The sequence below is a fragment of the Haemaphysalis longicornis genome, unplaced genomic scaffold (assembly GCF_048455015.1).
Source record: "Haemaphysalis longicornis isolate Haplotype H1 unplaced genomic scaffold, Haemaphysalis longicornis Haplotype H1 scaffold_5, whole genome shotgun sequence".
In the NCBI taxonomy this organism is placed as follows: domain Eukaryota; kingdom Metazoa; phylum Arthropoda; class Arachnida; order Ixodida; family Ixodidae; genus Haemaphysalis; species Haemaphysalis longicornis.
Genome location: NW_027526385.1, coordinates 155086597 through 155107437, shown reverse-complemented (window position 1 = coordinate 155107437; position 20841 = coordinate 155086597). Strand labels below are relative to the sequence as shown.

The 20841-nt window shown below is 45.9% G+C and overlaps 1 protein-coding gene across 1 annotated transcript in view; it reads right to left on the bottom strand.

The window, feature by feature from the left end:
* Gyc32e (Guanylyl cyclase at 32E) overlaps positions 1–20841 on the bottom strand; it is a 258216-nt gene that overhangs the window by 19634 nt on the left and 217741 nt on the right. Inside the window, exons 13-17 of the mRNA XM_077671235.1 lie at positions 19963–20074; positions 16459–16731; positions 8852–8956; positions 4032–4103; positions 560–728 (exon numbers count right to left, since the gene is read on the bottom strand). Coding sequence (XP_077527361.1) covers positions 560–728; positions 4032–4103; positions 8852–8956; positions 16459–16731; positions 19963–20074 — 731 coding nt within the window. The remainder of the gene's footprint in view (positions 1–559; positions 729–4031; positions 4104–8851; positions 8957–16458; positions 16732–19962; positions 20075–20841) is intronic.

The window sequence follows — 20841 nt, the reverse complement described above, 5'->3', positions numbered from 1 at the left end:
TTTTCGTCGCAGAAAAAAAATAAAAAATAGTCTACCTTTAAACGAGCAGTATCGTAGTGAAGTGTATGTTTACTTGAATCCTAATCTGACTTTAGAATTTATTATAAATGATGTCTGAAGGAAGTTCGCTACGAGCTCGGACACAAAATGGCGCTCCAAGAGTTGTCACACTGAATAAACACTGGATTAGCAACTTCTTTCCGCTTTGTCTATTTTTTGTAAGAAGTACTAGGTGTTTGTAAACATTGCACAAAGCGAAGGTAAAGAAACGACGAGAGACACGATACACTAGTCTAGCGTGTGTCTTGTACTTTCTTTTGCGTTTTTTTTTGTGTGATGTTCGCTAGCACTTCAAGTTAATTAGTTAGGGACCCCATTTTTCCGCGGTAATTCTCAAGCTTTGTAGTACAGTCCATACATCTCGACATTTTGCTCTCAGCCGCAAGTAAGCGCTGCATACTTCATATCTAATCTCCAAAGTTTGCACAGCGACACATCACATGTCAATACGAGCAAGCATGAAAGGTAGGCAAAAGTGGCACGAGCAACCACATCCCACCTCGGAAGGCATTCTCGGAGACCTTCTGCGGCACACACGTCTGCGCCGCGCGGAACTCATGGAGGCCAAAGTCGGCAATCTGGAGCACCCAGCGGGAGTCCACCAAGCAATTAGAGGAGCGAAGGTTGCCGTGGGAGACAACCTCGCTGTCATGGATGTAGATCATGCCCTGTGTACAGAAACCAAAGGACAAACGTAGGTGAAATCTTGATGAACGTGCCAAAAATATACATCAACCATACCATACGATCATTTTCAGCATTGTTTTAAAGGCGGATTTCCATTTGAGGCATGTGCGTGTTCGTTTCTGGGAAGGATATTTATGATGTTCTTGAAAGCATGAACTGAAATCGGATAACATTCAAGCACGCATCAAACAAAATGCGCCAAGCACCCCACGATAAGGGCTTCCAGGGCGCTTGAAACTACAAGCATAGAAGCTTTTCAGCGCTGGCTTCGCCACTGTTTCCTGCAACCGGACTGGTGTGCAAGTCACTGGGCAGGCGTGGACGTCACAGCCGCCAAATTGTTACAGCGGCCAGAAGAATCCAACTTTCTCTCTTGTGGCCGCATTTGCGTTCATGTGATTACACGGACGTGTTACAGTTCGAACAACACTACGCCTGCTTGGCGCTACCGCAGCCCCGATGAAAAGACAGCCCAGCATAGGCTATGTTGACGTACATATTGTCCCATTACACTGAATGGTTCCTTTTTCGTCGTCATCGAGCTGTGCTAATTCTACACTGCTGCGAAGCCGCTTTGAAGTTTTTCTGCGTACCAGGCTAATACAAGAACCGTGCCGCTTGTCGCAATTGGTTGTTCGGTTTTAGTTGTCCGGTGAGAGTTGTTTATGCTACAACTTCGTCTAAAAAATTCCCTCGCACTTCCCCGAGGGGGAGAGTGTGTAAGTGCGAATGCACGGTTGTTGATTGCGCGATTACGGTGGATATCGTGATCTTGGAGTGGAGAGGAGGCGCCCAACACCCACAGTCACTGAGCGGAGAGAGGAGGAGGAGAGTAGCGCCCGCCGTTACGGCGAGGGCTACACGAGCGCCCTCACGCGTCGGAATGCAGAGCGCCCGCTACGCGAGCGAGAGCTCTCCCGCCCGAAGTGGAGAGGAGGCGCCCAACACCCGCAGTCACTGAGCGGAGAGAGGAGGAGGAGAGTAGCGCGCGCCCATCTCCCCCCGTTGCTAGGGAAGACGAGGAGGAAGGCGAGGAGCGCGCGCACCCGCAGCTGTTGCTATGCGGACAACGGCGGCGGACGATTCAGGCTCGCTTAAGAAGTGCATTCGCAATTAAAATCGCGCCACGTTGTTCTGGCGGAAGCCACCTGAAACGAACAAACTATATGAATTTACTGACGAATTCAAGGGGGGGGGGGGTACGATGGGGGCGAATGCTCCCACCTGAAGGCCCCTACAAATTCGCCCGATAAAGCCTACACTGGGTGAAGCACTGAGCCAAAAACCTGGCGCGTACTCGTACATGGAGTCTCGAATAAGGCCAGAGAAGCCGGTAAAAGGAGGAAGCATTACAAGTTATTTAAGAACCCTTTAATGGATCTTTGAGAATGCGTAAGAAACGCGTCCCTCTCTCTCGTGAACTGCATTGCTGGCCCCGAAGCAGTCGCCCTGCTTTGGCTTCTCAAATCCGAAATACGGCGTTTCCGTCACGCCCGCCGTACAACGCGCCAACCTATTTAGCACGCTAACCGTTTCAGTGGTGACGCTTACTCGGTTTTGCAGCGGCATTGGTTGCCTTTTCACCCATTTGTTGCCAGGCAGCATCGACAATTCGTTGCCGTCATTTTCTCTTCCTTCTTCTTTTGTTGCCGCGCATTGACTGCACGTTAACGAATACAAGCCACGACGGGAGTCATGTCCCCCGTGGAGACGGCGCGCGACCGGCACGTAGGCGGCGGCATGTGGCGAGCCGCGCTTCGACTCGACGTCTCCATGGCAGCGTGGGCAGCACGTGGAGGCAGCTGCTGCCGCGTGCCCTCTCCACTCTACCGTTCTGTGCTCTTCTGTCGCTGGCAGTTTTTAACGACGCCGATTGGCGTGGATCAATCCGACCCGAAATGTTCCCGACATATGTCAAATCTATTGCGTATACCGATTAACAAACCGAAGAAAACTGTCACGTCCTAATCTGTTTCATAAAATCTACCACTTAAACCGACAGCTGAAAAACGAATTTGTTTCAGTCCGTGATAAGTATGGTGGCGCATAAATAACCCTTTCTAAGTGGACGTCCCTCATTGTCGTAGTAATCAGCGTTTACATTCCTTCATACCTAAAACATTCAGACGATTGGAACCGCTTGCCAACCGGTATAGCCAATCTTACGGATGCACGCATTTTGCTCAGCTGTTTAACATCTTTGCATGGTATAGTTGTGTCCTTTCGTGTGTATATTGTTTTGTGTGTGTGTATATTTTTTCTTTTTTTGGCAATGGTAATTTATTTTGCTATTTAGCACAAGTGGCGCTCTGTGTGTTGCCTTTGCTTGTGGCATTTCCGTCCTTGCTTTCCAGTGCGATTTTTACCTATCCTACGTATTCGGATGTCGCATTTGCAGCGAGTTACGCCTTTGTTTACGCATGAATGGCTCCGCATTTTTTGCCGCGCAATCTTCTCTTTTAATGCAGTTCTTGTTTCTACTACTCCTACAAAAACCCACTCCCTTCTGTAACGCCCCATGGGAATTTAAGGTACCGGAATAAATAAATAAATAAATAAATAAATAAATAAATAAATAAATAAATAAATAAATAAATAAATAAATAAATAAGTAAATAAATAAATAAATAAATAAATAAATAAATAAATAAATAAATAAATAAATAAACAAATAAATAAATAAATCACAAAGCTTTACCGGACGAAAGAAAACAGGACACATACTAGGTGTCTTCAAAGCCCACTGGTACAAGGTACAATGTAAAGCATTGTTTCAAGCAATTCCCTCGCACAAATTTTGTTTTGGAGTGTCCTTGCGTGCTTCAGTGTGTAGACGCTGTATTTTGCGCGCAGCCAAGGTGAGAACTGTCTCGTAGCGCAGAAGAACAACGTAATCCTGCAGCTCGTTCTTGTCAGAAGTATTTCGAGTGTATAGATGCACCTTAGCAACCCTGCACACACCAGTTATCACAGAAACTCTTTCTCGGTTCCCTAGTGCGGCAAGACCACCCCTTCGCTGACAATGCCGTTAATTCACAAGGCACGTTCCCACGCGGTGGACTACTCTGTGGACGCTCCTGTGTCGAATTCGTGCGACACTAGAAAATGGCCGCGGTGGATGGGTTCATTTGATGGTAATAGAATTCACACTGGCACTTATCATTTCATGCGTACGGGTGAGCTGTAGCAGACGTGAGCATTGAACCTGCTCATGCGTTTGCGACGCATTCCGCACACGCCACCAACCAACGCACTGGGCCAGCGTAAACGAGAAGCGGGCATGCCTTGATAAGGTCGGCCACCAGGGAAGAGACGAACATGCTGTCGAGGTCCAAGTCCTCGTTCTTCAGCACGTCCTGCGTAATGAAAAAATGGAAAGGATTCACCGAGGGTTGGGCCGCTCGAGTATACCAGAACACATTTTCGTTTAAAAGGGTCTTAATACAACAGATATATCGGTTTTACGAAAAAAAGTCTAAAAACCACCGAGTGGGAGCGGTGAGGTAGTGAGCGAGCGTTCCTTCAAATGGGTCATCTCCGAACGTACAATGCGTACAGGAATGGCGTCGCTTCTCATCCGTGAGCTGCTTTCATATAAGAGGCACCACACAACCCGACCACTTCGCAATTAATAACACAGTCTCACATAACTCACCGTCGAGTCAGCGGATGTGCGGCAGCGTGATTGGACGTGCACAACGGCCATGTACTCCTATGGAGCGCGTCTATTTATTTCACCAATAGCACGGGCTGAAAGGCCACATTACCCTCAATTATATCTCGCCTCGGTTCTTTCCCCACTCTAAATTCTCGGCCGAGGCTCAGACATGTGCGCGAGTGGCGGTAAGCTGTTGGAGAACCGTGTTAAACACACACAGGGCTTCTAAAGAAAATAGTTGACGAAGGTTGACGAAGCTTTGCTTCCTTTTTGGTGATTCCTGTTAAGGTTATTATATGGGAATGCAAATACACAACTAAATGTTCCAGAAAAACGAATTCGTTCAACTGCAAGTGATTCCCATTCGCTTCAATGGTGCTTCACCGAGAATACGAAGGCCATTCCAAGCCCCAACCCTAATTACGAGCAGTGGGTGGACCGGCTGACCAGCTCGGACCTTGCGGCGCAACAAGAAGTCGTCGCTAGAGCCCGGGTAGCCTGACCAGGACCAGGGCATCCCGGACTAAGCACGCCCCCCCCCCCCCCCCCCCCCAGGGCTGGTGCCCCTGCTATCTAGCAGCAAATTTGCTTGTTTTCATTAAAAGGTCGCACAAGTGTAGCCGGTCCAGATTAGTAAGAAATTACAAGAGAAGGAAAAATGAGGAAATGCGAACATAAGCAAGAGATATTAAAAGCCTAATGCTAGATGCTGCCTACTCAGCAGATCATTTTGGTATAAAATAAAAAAGTCATATTGCCAATTGCCTCCATACGCCCGCACATAGCACCCAGCGTGAACGTACCAGTCTACATTATTTGATAGCAGGTCGGCAGATAAACACAGAATAATATCATGTAATAATTTTTACACAAAACAAACCGTAGAAGTAACGAATAAAAATACACTCACTATACATAAGTTGCAAATTTTTAAAAAGAAAAAAAGAACAAAAACAAAAAATACAAATAAAACACAATATAAAGACGCTTGTAAAGGCAAATCGACAATGCACCGCGTCGATCTCCAATATTATAATAAACAAAGCCTCACGTCCAATCGCAACACAGTTTAATACCGTGCTACAGAAAGTAAATAACAAAATGAAATCGTATCACTGCAGTTTTGTATATTGCCATAGAACTACAGAAAAATATGAGCATTTTTTTGCAATTAATATAGAATATACGAGGAAATATTCAATATTTATATTTTACAGAAAAACTCAGAACGCTCACGTTTGGCGTATCAGATTGCGTAATTCTATTTGTGTACTTTTTTGGTACGTTTTGGGCAAGGGACTGCAATTTATATGTTGTTATGGAAATATGGCACCAACGTTAACCTTATATCGTTGTTTCTGGTGTGTATAGAAACTTTGCGACATTTTAGTGAAGCTGAAGTTGCCGCAGGGGGCGACCGCCTCAGACGGAGAGTTTTGAGTAGAGATGTATACCTTTTGGCCCAACTGGTGATATCGCGCGACCCGCCAGCCCTACTGGAAAGGAAACAAGACACGCCAATTGTGCTAGAAGTATACGGGATTCGAACCAGGTCGAGGAGAAGGATGTAAAACAGGCTTCTCGTTGTATGCTGCACATAGCTAGTCTTGGATGGGAACAGAGCTCATCATCATCATCACCAGCCTATCTACGCCCACTGCAGGGAAAAGGCCACTCCCATTAATATCCAATTACCCCGCTCCTGGGCTAACAGCGACCAATTTATCCCCGCAAACTTCTTGATCTCATCTGCCCATCTCACTTTCTGCCGCCCCTTGCAACGCTTGCCTTCTCTTGGGATCCACTCTGTTACCCTTAGTGACCAACGGTTATCTTGCTTTCGCATTACATGCCCTGCCCACCTTCCATTTCTTCTTCTTAATTTCTACTAATATGTCCTTAACACGCGTTTGTTCCCTGACCCACTCCGCTCTCTTCTTGTCCCTTAATGTTACACCTATCATCTTCCGCTCCATTGCCCGCTGAGTCGTTCTCAATTTAAGTTGAACCCTCCTAGTGAGCCTCCAAGTTTCTGCCCCGTAGGTGAGTACCGGTAAGATGCTGCTGTCATACACGTTCCTCTTGAGGGACAATGGTAGGCTGCCATTCATTATCTGAAAACACCTGCCGAATGCACTCCACATCATTGTTATCTTTCTAATTATCTCTGCTTCATGATTGGGATCCGGGGTCACAACTTGGCCTAAGTAGATATATTGGCTTACGATCCACTACTTCGCAAGGTATGCAGTGAGGTAGGCAGCGATAGCGCAGTGTTAGCGAACAGAACTGTGGCACCAAAAAAGTGTTTAGTCATTTGGTAGAAGCAAGTCAAAGCGGGGCAAGTTATTGCCTCTTATATTAAATACAACAGCCGATTAGAGAAACCAACCATACGCGCCAAAAGTATGGGCGTTTCTAGGATTCTCAGAAAAAATATCCGGTAAGAGCCTTGATACAACAAATACCAAGTGTCAATATGATTTTCCAGAAATTTTTTTTCTCTCGTTCCTTTCCTTGGCCTAATCACACTTTTCTCGGTATTCATCAATGACGTACTTACCGCACTTAGCGCATTGGCAATCCTACTGCATTGAAACCTTTTTTCTCTGCCTTTGTCATGTTTGCCCGTAGATGCCACAAACAGAGATGCTTGCGTATTTTGTCCCTTAACTCAATACCATTTATTACGCAACGTAAAATCTATTAGGTTGCAGTGTTTCCTGCTTTCCTCTTGTTTACAGAACTACCAATTTCTTCTTTGTTTTACGTATTTAATTATTTCATACTTCAGCGAACTACAAAAGCTGTCATCCCAACACAACTAGCCCCCCGATCTAATAAAGGCTTGCCTTATGCGTAGCACTTACAGTTTACTTGTTGTGGTGGCTGGGACCGACACGGTACAAGAGCGAACTCTTCACCGGGCTGTCAAGTAAGAATGTTCAGACTGCGTTTTCGGCACCGTACTTGCAGCTGGCTTGCAGGTAATGTATGATAAACATCAGATAAAACACGTACGTCATCATACAATATCGGAATGTTCGTTGAAAGAAGTGCTGTGAACAGCTCTTTCTTCGCGAGTTTAGTAAAATGGAGTAGTATCACCAAATGTAACAGAACCTACACATGCGGAGCTAAATTATTTTAGGCGAACCCTATAAGCTCCTAATGCGCAGGTGCTGTTTCATTTCGTGGAAGGTCCTTTCTTGCCCGTTTTATTTCTGCCATGTTCCTTTCACATCGCAAAGTGCTTGATCAAAGGTCAGCGTAAGCTGTGAAACAATGCATGTGCGTGCGAAAGAAGTACTCGAGAAGTGTACCAAGCGAAGATTATCCAGCAGGCGTAGTTGTGCACTTATCCCTAGAAAAGCTTTCGAAAATGTAAAGGGGTGAATCGACTTTCACTGGCCTTCTCCGTCATCGGCCAACAAAGCAGCAACAGTACTACTACGCTTTTTGTGAGCCACGAACCTGTATTGAATGAAGAGTTTTAGTTTCACGTTCCTACAGAGTTCACGTACGCAAAAGAGAAAAGTATACGTATAGCCCACGCGCATGTGTTTGAAACCTTGATAGTTACACGTACGCGCGCACCCCGCGCGTAGGGCACCTTGATGCACGCGCTCTGTGCCAATAGCCGCGCGTTATTCTAACGCCATCTACTAACAGACACAGGCACTGCTGTAGCCACTCGTGATCACGCGAGCTCGTAGCCCTGACGACTACAAACGCTACTTCGTCAGGCTTAACAGCAGAACAATCGCCCTTCCATCTGAAAAAAAAAGCTATTTTTCGATTGAAACTTTGCGTAAGGGGGCTTGATAGGGCAAATTAAAGGCGAAATCAACAGCTTTGAACACGACATCGCACCTAGGGATTAGCAAGGAAGCTATTATCGCTGCGAAGCGGAGGGCAGGGCACCGCTATGTTGGTCAAGCCTACGTGCGGAAGCTACGTAATTACCGCGACGTAAACATTAGAATCTCACGTACGCCCGTAAGACTCACGGCAACCCTTTGCGTTCTGCGGATCCGCAGTCATCATCCGTGAAAACCCTACGTACGTGACGCTTCTACGTACGTGAAGCTAAAACTGCCTAATAATATGTTATGAATGCCTTCAGCCGCTGTTACTGAACTGGACGACGTATTGTCCTGACTCTGGGAACACCTATCCATGCTCTGTTCTGTTCACCTTCCTTTTTCTCTTTTCTCGTTTTTTGCCTTTGTCCTATTTGCCACGTGCAGCATACCAATCTACACCACAGGCTGAATATCATTCCTGCCTTGTTTTACCTCCTTTCTTCTTCGTTCCTTCCTTCGCGCAGGGGTTTCAAAGAATACCAATCGAGTTTTCGCGGAGCGGAGATGGAACGCATTTACCACAACGCACGTTATTCCAAGCTGAGGTAGCAGACGAATAGGCGGCACAATCGATACCCACCTCGAGGCTTCCTCTGGCGCAGAACAGAGTCAGGACGCAGATGTTGGGCGGATCGACGCAAGCGCCGATGAAAGGCGTCACGTTCTCGTGCCTCATCTCGCGTACCTGCGAATCAACGAGATCACACCACTATGAACCCACTGCAGAGGAACGGGCGGGAACACGCAGGTACATCCACCGCAAATATACCGTGCGTGTATCCGGCCACGCTCGAACGGTTATTGGGGACACGTGCGATCACTCGGACACGATTTGCAGGTAACAAATAGTGCTAGCGTGTCGGCGGACCGCTACAATTGCGGAAACACTTTGTATGTTACAGTATTCCCCCTCGAAGTTAAATATGGTCTCTTTTAGGCGGCCGGCCCAAGCATACCTTGAAAAATATATCACCTATTTTTTTTAAAGCGGGGCGCTTTATAATTTTCCCTACTTTCTTTTGATGTATTACATGTATTACACTGTATGTGCTCTAATAAACCGAAACTGCGCTCATATTTATTCTTGTCAACGTGACTTCGCTAGCTTAGCTCTGTTTAGCAAGTTAGTTCTTCCCGCGTATACTCAGAATGAGCTCTATCAAAACAAACATGTAGCTGTTTTTTCTCGACGCTATAATACCCGCAAGTCTAAACGCGTCATTAGTCAACTCGTTTATACCGCTGTGAATAGCAGACTTAAAGGGCTTACCATGGAATACAGCCAAGGTAATTGACTTTCTTTTAAGAACTTTTACTGCCTTTGGCATGCCGCGTGCAGTTTATTATCATGCAATTTTGGTTTGGCCGATGGCTTTATTTTATGCGTTCCCCAATACACGCGTTGTTCTTTATACGCTTCGTGCTTTTTCATTCCACGTGCTTTACTTGGGGTTTATCGACTGTTCTGGGATCTCATTGACATTACGATGCAGCTGCGATTATTTACTCTAACATCACATGCGAAATATGCCTAACAGCACCGAATCTCTCTGCAAAATGTATTGTAAATGCGCGAGCAGAGACACTTTATCACTGCTATAATGCGTAAACCGCGCTTTCTGGAACCGGAGCTCGGGACCATACCACATAATACGGGAATCTTTTCCAGTGAGAGGGTCTCGGAAGCCAGAGCGGACCAGGGCTTCCCGGACTAGAGCAGGCCCCCACCGGGCGGGTGCGCACCCATCAGAACCCGAAGCTCTTCGCAATAAAGTTTATTGACTCACCCTCACTCACTCACGGACGAAAAAAAGCGCCTGTGGATTGATATTGTGCCGCACATTCAAGATCCCAAGTGCTTTACATTGAACCTGAGTCTTCCACTACGCCGCGATTCATATCATAGCTGTATCTGAATTTTCTTTTAACAAGGCTGGTATATACCACCAGGCCAATAATAATTTTCAGCTGTGAAAGCAGGAATTCCAGTGGTTTACAGAGAATTTGGTACGCTGTAGGCACAAGTTGGTGCACACTCGCGCACACAGTACTCGCACAACAGATTTTTTTTTCTGTAAGGATCGAGATATACCTATCTGTGGGTGCCTGTGAGAGAATAGCCTGCCAAAGTAATTATGTCAAGCCAACAGATACTTCACATGCAAGATATCACCATTGGTATCAGTTTCGCTTAAATATCTTTTTTCCGTATAACACATAAGATACAGCCATTTCTTCGTGTTTCAAATTTGCGGCGACATTTAAATAGGGCTAATTATTTCAATTTTTCCAGCCTCCTCCTTCTAGTATACCACAACCGTCTCTTTAATTACCCCAAGGTGCTGTATGGAGCTCTGTAGGTTCTTTCCATATTCTGGTACGCAAAATTTGCCATTTGACGACCTTTCCCAACGCTCAGATTTCAATGCAAAACTTTCTCGCCTTTATAAGCATTTTTTGCATTCGGAAGAATTTCTGTGTACCTATGGCACCAATTACTCAATCCTATTTGGGCAGATTTCATCTCAGCTAATACCATTACGCAAGCGTTGAAAAACAAACAAAAAAGTAAAAATTAGACCCCGTCGTGCTTTGCTTGCGTTGTTCCCTTTTATTTTCACCCTATGGCAATTTCAAACCACTTACATTACCTGTTTCAAGTTTAGCCATTGCTGTTCCGCTATTGAAGTCTATAGCTCACTGTTGTTTCCACGCAGCGTTTACTGTATTCAGTACATGCGTTTTATTCATTTGGGGTGCTTTATTTTGGTATTGTATGGAAATGAGGTTATCGGCCATTTTACACAGAAGACCGTCGTCAACGTGAGTTTGCTCTTTTTCTTAGAGTCATTCATCATGTTATTTATACCCTCAAGGCAGTCTCATAGCTGCCTTCTCATTTCACGTTGTCGCGCACTTATAATTAACGGAGAAGGGGAAAATAAAGGGGGCAAGATAGTTTGAGTAAAGTTAAAAGGGGCACACCTGAAACGAATTAGAAACTCTTGGGTACTAGTAGTCATGGTAGTGATGTCATTTTCCTTCGTCTTTGGTAACAGTAGCCCTGTTTGGCGCACTCTGTCCTCTGTAGAGATTCATGCTTCTTATAGCACCCTGACAATTTATTTGACGCAAGAAAAAAAAAGCAGGGTTGAAGGACCGCACAATGGTGTTCCCATAGGTGCATCGCCCTAATGATTGTGGATTGAAATAACAGGTTGATTAAAAGTTATTTCATAAACGGTTAATATCTTTTTGATTAGCTGTATAGCGACGTGAATTCATCAGACAACATAAGAATATTTTTTATTGGACATCACCTTTTCCCTACATTATCTTTCCCGCTAACACCGCCTACAGGGTACTTCGCGAATACATCTATCTCAGCACCTGAATTCGGCCATGTACACACACACAAAAATTATGCCGCTCTCCGTCTAACGACGACGTTGGTTGAACGCAGACTTTCGCGTGATGGATTCTTTGGTTGTGTGAGTTTGGACTGAGTCTCGACAATGTCGAAATGGAGCAATCAGGTGCACGCCGGTTTCATAACGCCAGGTACCCAGGTTGAATTCCAGCTAGTGAAGCGTTTTTTCTTTTACTTCGCCCACGATTATTCATCATAATCGTCAGAAAAATTTGGCTTTTCTGCAGGGCGTTTTCGTGTTGCAGACGCCATCCGTGAGAACCCTTAGGCTTTGTTTTAGAACGCAAGCGCACCATATTCCTTCACAAGACGACATACCACCCATCTGGGCCGAAAAAGGTGATCTACTCTGAATGATATTTTGTAGCCATGGCCACATTGCCAACTATGAAAATAATGAAACTTGTTACTGCTCCGTAATAGCAGGACACGGGCGCGAATGTAAAAAAAAAGTTCACAGGAAGTGAGAGGCACAAAAGCAAATTGGCAACTTGAAACGTCATAAAGTGTACTTGTTTCCACTTCACAGAACCCCCTGTGTGGACCACAGCCCAAGAATGCACACCTCAACTGAGAGGGCACGAACAGAATGTTCGGAGGGAGACCAAAGTGACTTCTTGAGTTCAATTGATCCCAAGCGCTCACTGGCGAGTTAAACTACAAACCCCGTAAAAAAAAGGAACGGGCTGCCTATGTCCCCGCTTCGCTGCAGTTGCGTTTGAGTGCCGACTGCATCTCTGCCGCTCCCGCCATGCAACGCCCCTTCCCCTTTCATATACCAGGAGCATACGAAATGGCCCTAAAGTATACAGGCGCTCACTCGAGCAATGTGGAGCGAAAACATTGGCAACGTATCTGCTCACTGCGTTGCAAATGTCGTATAAAGACGATATTGCCACGTAAATGCCTCCCTTCACTTTCGCGCTCGTCTGATGCTCTTCTTTTGCCGTCTCACCCCTCCCAGGCTGAACACGCTAGAGGTTTCTCTCAACTCAATTTAAATTTACCGCGGCCCAGTGCTCCACGCGTGTTCCACCCGTACAGAAGCCTTTGGTTACTTTCGCTGTTGGATTTTTCTAGAAGGGGCTAGAGTCACGGGTGACAGCTTTTGTAATATTTTAGGCGTATTTTTACATTTAACTAGGCGGCCATCTGTGTTTAATTCAAAGACTACTGGAAATATCCCTTATGTATTGATGTTTTACTTCAAATAGACCTAATGTTTTGTTTTTGCTCAACAATATTGACGAGTATGAGCATTGCCATCGGATTTAGAAGCTTAGAAATGATTTGCCTGTATAAACGTCTTGTTCAACAACTTTTCTAACTTCAGCTGGGCGGTTGAATCAAGAGAGAGATACAGGTGGACAGATAGACACACAGAACCACCAACAGTTCCGAGTTTAAGCAGCCAAAGTACTACTATCGTGATTAAAAATCCAAGGCTTGGTGGGTCTTTGGGGCGACATATAACTTCTCTGGCAAGCCACAGCAGAGAGCGGGAAAAGAATTATGCTAAAACGCCACACTCGCATTTTGCGAGCTGTATTAAAATAAGAGACGAGATAAGCGCCCCTTCCCCCTGCACTGCCTGCCAATAATGTCAAAAATCTTGGATTCACATAACACCGGTTATAATATTCGTTGGACAATAAATAAATTATTGCTCGACTTTTTTCTTTGTACTTTAGACGGAAGTTTTAAACTGTATTCTGTAGAGAGTCTTAAACAGACGACAAAAGAAGCAGTATTAAACACACAGCAACCTCGTGCTCATTCCTGTTGCAAAAATACTACGAAAAACACCGACGAATGGAATCGAAAGTGATATAAACGGCCTAAGCAATGTGTGAACAGCAGCATATTCTGAATAAGAGAGCAAAATAATGCCATGAATGCAATCTATCGAAGTTACTAGACCACCGTGGCAGCTGTCACCCAATGTCAGGTATGCTATTAAATGCAGAGCATTTCTTAGCCTCGCCTGTTCCTGCGTCGGACGGTGTCAACAGTTTCGCGTCCGCAGCAGGTGCGCCTCTCCTTCCCTCCTCTCTCTCAACAGCAGCTGTCGCGCGCATGCGTCGTAGTCAGCCCGTTCGCTCCGTCGCGGTCTCGGCGTAACAGGTGCGTGATAGCAGCGCGGTGGGGCGTGGAGGTGCACGCGCTGCTTGCGCATGCGCGCTCTTCGCCCCCGTACTGCTCTCCCTCTACTGCGCGCGCTGCAAACATAGCGGCTAGCGGTCGCTCGTGTTTCAGTCACTGCGTTGCTCCTTCCTTCCTTGGTTGACGCTCGCTCCCACGTTTACTCGTGTCTGCTACTCCAGCATCACGGAAGAAGCGATGGAAGCAACACTGCCTTCAACCAGTACTGAGGCCCCAATGCTCTGCATTTACTCGTGTTCCCCTCGCGGGAAGGCGCGGGAATTTTTTTTCCTGCTACATTGCTGTTTAAAGCCTGACCAGGTGAGTTTTACCTGGAAATGAACCAGATTCTCTGGCGACACCTTGGGGCACTCCGCTAAAGAAAACGGTAGAACGCACCTCGTTTCAGTCGCGGAATCGCAAGATTTCACAAGGTAGAAAAAACGCTAGCCGCAAGTTTCTCAGTAGTCGGGCTCTCCTTGTGGTCGTGGATATATTCATTCCGTCAAAGCAGCCGCGCTTCCGCTCAACCACAAATTCTTCCCCTCTAACGCTGCCTCCAACGGCGCACGCGTGGAGTACAGGTGACGACCATGTCGAGTACGCGCCGCAAAATAAGCTGTTGTAGGCTATCGCAGTAAAATTTCCTTGAGGCCTATTGCGGGTTTCTGCTCCGACAAAATTCGTTCAAACATGGGAAAGTGACTGCGTCAGTAAAAATACCTTGTTTAAATTGTTGTGCTTGTTCGTTTAATGGCTCAGAAAACCCAGTGGATAATAGTTTTGTAGGAATTCTTTTTTTCTGCTTTCTTTTTTCATTCGAGAGTGCCCTGCTTGGGGTACAAGAGGAGCGGGATTATGTGCGCAGTTAAAATCAAATATTCTTGAAACAAAGCTCTAAAAAATATATTCGAGGCTCTTTAAATTACCACAATAAATATGCTGACTCATTGCGAAACTTTCTCCGGCGAATTGGAACAAGGATGCTGGTAACAAAGCGATTTGTGCATTGGTGATACATAACAATGTATCCCCAGTGATACACGGCAGTCGATTGCATGACAGTGATACATGACAATCGATACGTGCCTTTGGCACTAACGTATTCTCGAAGGAAGCGCGTAATAAGAAATCCATCAGCAGAACGCAGGAGGTGAGTTATTTGCAAGATGTGGTTTCTTGGGCGAGTTGGTCATTCATCGTGTAAGTAAGCGCGAAAGGAACAAGGACGAAAGACGTGGGCGGGACACAGCGCTCGTTTTATTTTAACTGTGATGTCTGATTTTATACGGGAAGATACACAGCGAATTAAAGAAAGAAGGAAAGGGGAGGAGCGCAAGCAAATACAAAAAACAAAAAGTGAAGGATGACAGTTCAAACGACTGCGTTACAAAGGCACTTTTGCACGGTAAAATCGAATGATTCGATAAGAATTGCACTTCTTTCTTTATGAATGCTAAAGAAGCTGTGCTAACGCATTTGTCTTTCAAAGAAACTATCTGGTAGGCCTCGATGATTTCTCTTGTTAATTGATCCTCGTGTCGGGCTAAAATCCTAGTCTTATCAAAATGTGGCCTACACTCACAATCTCTGCAGTCTTTGCAGTGTGTGCCCACATGTCATTTATTCGTCTCATCTACATTATTCCCATTAGATATTTGTGTGCAGCTATTGCTAAATTTGAAACCAAGTAGTCTTGAGATTTTTCCTCGGGTTTTTTCTATTTACTATTTTTTCAGGTAAATTTCCTTTGTACTAACAGGTCCTACACCGCGCTTTGAAACTCCACGCCAACACTCGAAGGACCAAACGGGAGCCATAGCTTTGCTGCTTAAACGGATCGCCGAAATCAGTGCAATTCATTTTATTTCGATCTTTGAGGTATACCAGGCTGATTATTCTTTTAAATAGAAGCGGTAGATCGCTACGCCAATGGACAATCTTGCGGCCCAGTATACACAGAAAACTCCACCGGTGTTCCTTGTGGTCATGACTGCGAAAACCCAGGCTGGGGAGGATTTAGAAGTAAAGGCAGAGCTTGGCTGGGTTTACAGATGACGTGGCTACACTCTCGCATCTATGGACACTAGTTGGTGGGAACAGCGCATCGGAGCGAGCGGAAAAAAGTCTCTCGCGGCAGATCCTGCTCGAAGCGAGCTACCGCCTGACGCATAGCTGAAGCTACAACGGCGGGCAGAGGCGACGACGACGGTTCGGCCGAAGCAGCGTGAACCCAGCAATGGCAAACACTGGCCGCATGTTCTTTTAAAATGGGAAAGTCACGCATGGCACGTGCTTCCGAGGAGCAGGCAAACCATACGGAGTAACACACGAGTAAGCACCTGCCACAGGTTACATTTTTGCTGGATAACCATCTGTGTAGAGTGCACGGACGCATTTTGTATTTCGGTGTTCCTACTTTCTATTACTTTAGCTGTTGGAAGTTTATGGGAGAGGCGTCCGTCCCGAAGTGAACATAAGTATATTGTTCATGTTGACTAGGGTATGTTGATTATGATGATTTGCTACTGATCGCTTCTACGCACAAGACGCGTTATTTCATTTGAGAGCTGCACAAAGGCGACAGGGAAATAAGGCTCCTCTAGACTGCCTACTTGAATGAGCTCCTTCCGTATGCTGCGCGTCAGGTCGACATTCTTCTTGTAGACACGCTTGATGTGCACCACGTTGCCCTTGTAGAAGCCCACGCGACCGCGTCGAGTGCCCGTCCCTGTTGCCTCGGCAGTGTCCAGGGCCGCGGCTGTCGTGGCAGCCGGGTTTGCCGCCCAGCCTCCCACCCAGGGGGCGCTCTGCAGGCGACGGCGCAGCTTGAGCAAGTGCTGCTCGTCCGGGAAGGCGAAGCCCAGTCGCGTCGTTTCAAGGACGCCCTGTAAGATGGACACACGATGAGCATGAAAGGAGCATGCGTGAACGCTGTGGGCGAACGCAGTTCGATTGCGCTGACTAAACCACTCGTTCTAGATCCGGGTATGATTTATTAAGTGTACGCGACATTTTTAAACTGTATATATTCCTGTTGTGGACATACACTTTGTTTTCAAACACAACGATTGCTGTGCTTAAGCTACGCAAACAACAAACCTGTGTACTTAAATATCGACCCCATGGTTCGTTTGCTTCGTCTGTTGCACTGGCGTCAATAAAACCTGAGCCTGTTCTATACACCGGTACAAGTTAAGAACGGCAACGTAAGTTGCGTCTGTGCTTTATCACTGCAGCCGGATGTTACTCCGCGCGGCGCAAGTAGAGCGTTTCTGGGAATATTCCGAACATGGCACGAGCCGTTTCCGCGATTTTTTTCGACTTTACATGCTGATAAACTACTTCAGCCACGACAAACAAAGTACGTGAGAAAAGGAAGGCGATATCCGGCATTTATAGCCATCTCCTTTCAAAACGCGCGCGCCCGTTGACATCCGGGTCCGTCGCTTCGGCGGAGTGATACCATACATGATCTATTGCCGTTCTTAACTTGCTCCCGAGTATCGCTTGTGTACTTCCATTTTTGGGGTCGTCTCACTTTTCGCAGTTTTTTTTACTTCACGTTACTCTCAACCAGCTCGCCCAGCTTTTTTTTCTGCTGTGGTTGGGGGCTGGCTTTTTCAAATGGGAAAAAGTTATTTAAGCGTAATAATTAACCTTTTTTAGGGTAATTCCTCTTTTGAACCCATTGTAACACACTCGAACAATTTAGAACACATTTACACACAGTGAAGGACTATCAGGCCTTTCATAAATTTCCTCTTCATAAGTGTGTGGAGTTCAGAACACGCCTTTATAATATTTCGGAGATGGGAATTGTGATTTCTGCCTTCAAGAAGTGCAATGGTACGTCGTTTTCATCTACTGCCTAATCATTTGGCTGTTTCTCTCTCGCAACACTGACCACGGTTCTGTCCGACTGTGCTTAATGCTTGTATTAATATAATAAGGAGGCAACGTTTTCTATAGTAATCGTCATTCTATTTGTCGTTCATAACCTCGCTCTCTCAGAGAGCGAGTATTCCGCGCTTAGAGGAAGGCGGCCAGTTACGATGACTGTAAGGACGATGCGTCGCGATGTGCGTACGTACAGTCATCAAAAGTGTTAGGAAGAACGAAGAACGAGGTGCCAGCGTATGCACAGAGCAGAAGCTTGGTTGCACGCACACGCTGGGGCTGCCGAGCGCAGAAAGTCAGCGTCTGGAGCACCGATTATCAGCCGCCAAAGATGCGCCGGTGTATATCGTAATCTGCCGCTCCGTTTTCATGCTGGCACCCACTTCTTCGTTATTGTTAACACTTGTGACGACTGTACAATTATTGTTCACGTCACGGCAGGCATCTTAACACAGACAATCCTTGACGCGTCGTGTTCTGCGGTAAAACAGTTCAAGTTGATTTAATTCAAAATGACTGTCAGGCACGATTCCTCCACCGTGCTGTCAAGTGAGCACATTATTTCTTATGAAGCTGAGCTGTACGTAAGTGTCAGTGGATAACGGCAATCAAACGCAAATATTAGCCAGACTGCGAAGACACCCCGCTTAAGGCTATGATGAAGGTGCCAGTGCATCACGCTGGGCACGAGAAGTCACCAAACCATTCTACATAAAACATTCGCATTGCTTTCAGCCGAACAGAACAAGCCACATAATCCTTCTTTCTCACTCGTCGTGTATACCACGTTACTTCGCTCTCTACCCCGACTGCGCACCACACCAACGCCCTTTCACTTCATAAGCGATCCTTTTCAATTGCCTCGCAGTCACCTATACGGTCTGGTAAAAAAACTTCTACGGTATCTAAAGCAAGATGCTCTCTTTATAAAGAAGTAGACCAAAAAGAATAACTGTGCGCCATCATTATCCAGTCGTGCTATTCATCTGTACTTATGCATATTCAGCGTAACAGTGCGGCAAATGACATGGGTGTTTTAGTTGAAAGAACCAGATTTTGAAACGGGTTCTCCTACGACCTAGCTCAGAGAAGCCCAATATTGAAAAAATGGCCGTTTATTGAAAACTTATCAAATTTTCCTACGCACGTTGGCAGCAGTGAAAGGTATAAAAAGGTGTAGTGTAGGTCTTGAATCCTGGCATTCAAACAATACGACCAAAAAAGTGCTTGGGATTTTCCACAGCCGCCAAAAGCGCGAACTATTATCTCTGATTATATATAGAGAGAGAAAATGTGAGAGCGGCCACCAGTCTTTCAATTTTTTTCAGAAGTTGTTTTTTGCTTCAGTGCGAAGACTATATGTCGCATTGAGTGAAAAAAAACTGTGGTTGATTCCCCTGTCATAGGAATCGGTAAAACACGAAAGTGAAATGTGCAGCGAAATGTGCTGGTGAGCATAATTTGCGGGTCGGTGGCTGTCTCGTAGGTGTGTTTGGTGAGCGACGTTCTGCTGGCGGGTCGCTTCGGCAAAGGGGTATTGGTGTCATTTCTGTGACCGATATTCCGTCAGTGAAATCTTGGTGTATATCGGCGTAAAACATTTTCGTGTTCAAATATAAAACCCGGAAACAAACAACCCTAAGTATAGCGTACTCTTCAGAAGTAAAGGTTGGCTCCCCTCAAGAAGACCCTGGGTGCAGGGGTGCACCCTTTACAGGCCGCTTGCTTCGTTGAACTGGCGTCACTTCCGTTACGGATATGACGTCATTGAAATCTTTGTATATCCAGGAATAAAACACTTTCGTGTTAAAAGCGAGTGATAAGCGCCAGCGAAGGGCGGAAGGGGCGAAGGCGGAAGGCAGCTGATTGCGACAGGAAGGCCACAATGAACGAACCCGGGGGCACTGCATGGCGCATAACGCGCTGTGGTGCTCAAGTGGACACTTACCGGCGTGGAATTATACCCCGCGGGGCGCCAGTCGCCAGCGTTGCAGGGCGCCTCGCGCGACGCTGAATTCGTCGCGTAATTTATTGTTATATTAGTATTTTCGTATTTAGAACTTATTAGAAGTGTTTAAGTGACTTCGGTATTTTACTATATGCGCTCAATGCTGAAATCCGGTGTAACGTGCCATGATTGTCTTGTGGCATGACCATCACCCGAGGGAACCCGAGCTATATCCTACTGGTGCCTCTAAGAAGCGCTGGATGGGGCTTACGTTCTGGGCCCCGTCCTGCAGACTCAGCTCGGAGTTCGTGCGGAGAACCATAACTTCGTCCATGTCCACTTTCCAAAGGAGCCGTGCGAGCTTGTACTCATAGTGGTAGTGCCTGTAAGCGTGCAGAAAAAGGCACGGCACTCGCAGCAAACTCATACACACTCTGCATTGGTTAGGGGGTTGCTCTTGAACAATCAAGATTAGATATCACTATCGTCGCCCTCCGAGGTTCTTGGTCAACTGAACTCTTATTAACTGCGGTCTTGAATCAATTACAGAACCTGTTGCTTAGTTTTCTTGATGAAGACATTGGTACACTGATCTTGACTTATTTACTACGTTAGGCCCAGGAAGGAAGCCCACAGATGCAACACTTCACAACCTAGGCAGTTTGGGCTGCAGCTATTAGATTCGGTTTTGAAATATTTGTACTTATTCCATAAGCGGCGGCAAATCTTGTGACACAGTTCTCGAACACATATGGCCACGTATAAAACACATAAAACGTATAAAACATATGGCCTTACAAACATATAACTTCAACATCCCTATTTGGAAAACTTAATTAAAAGTTGTTCGCAACTGGGCCTTCGCTTTATCCGCTATAGGCTGCTAGTTAATTAATAGGGTGGCATTAACAAATAGGGAACGCCCATCCCAGTAGCAACTGATTACATAAGCAGCACTAAACATTGCTCTGAAAGCAGGGAATTTCTGCTGTTCACTCCTTAAGGAAATAAAACCATGCTATATTCATAGTCGAGACAGCGTCTGTCCTTGCGTAATAACTGTTATATCGTCGTTTTTCTTTTTAAAAAGTTGGAGCACAAGAAATCCGACACCTGTCATGAAAACCAGTTAACGCATAGGCCATGAAAC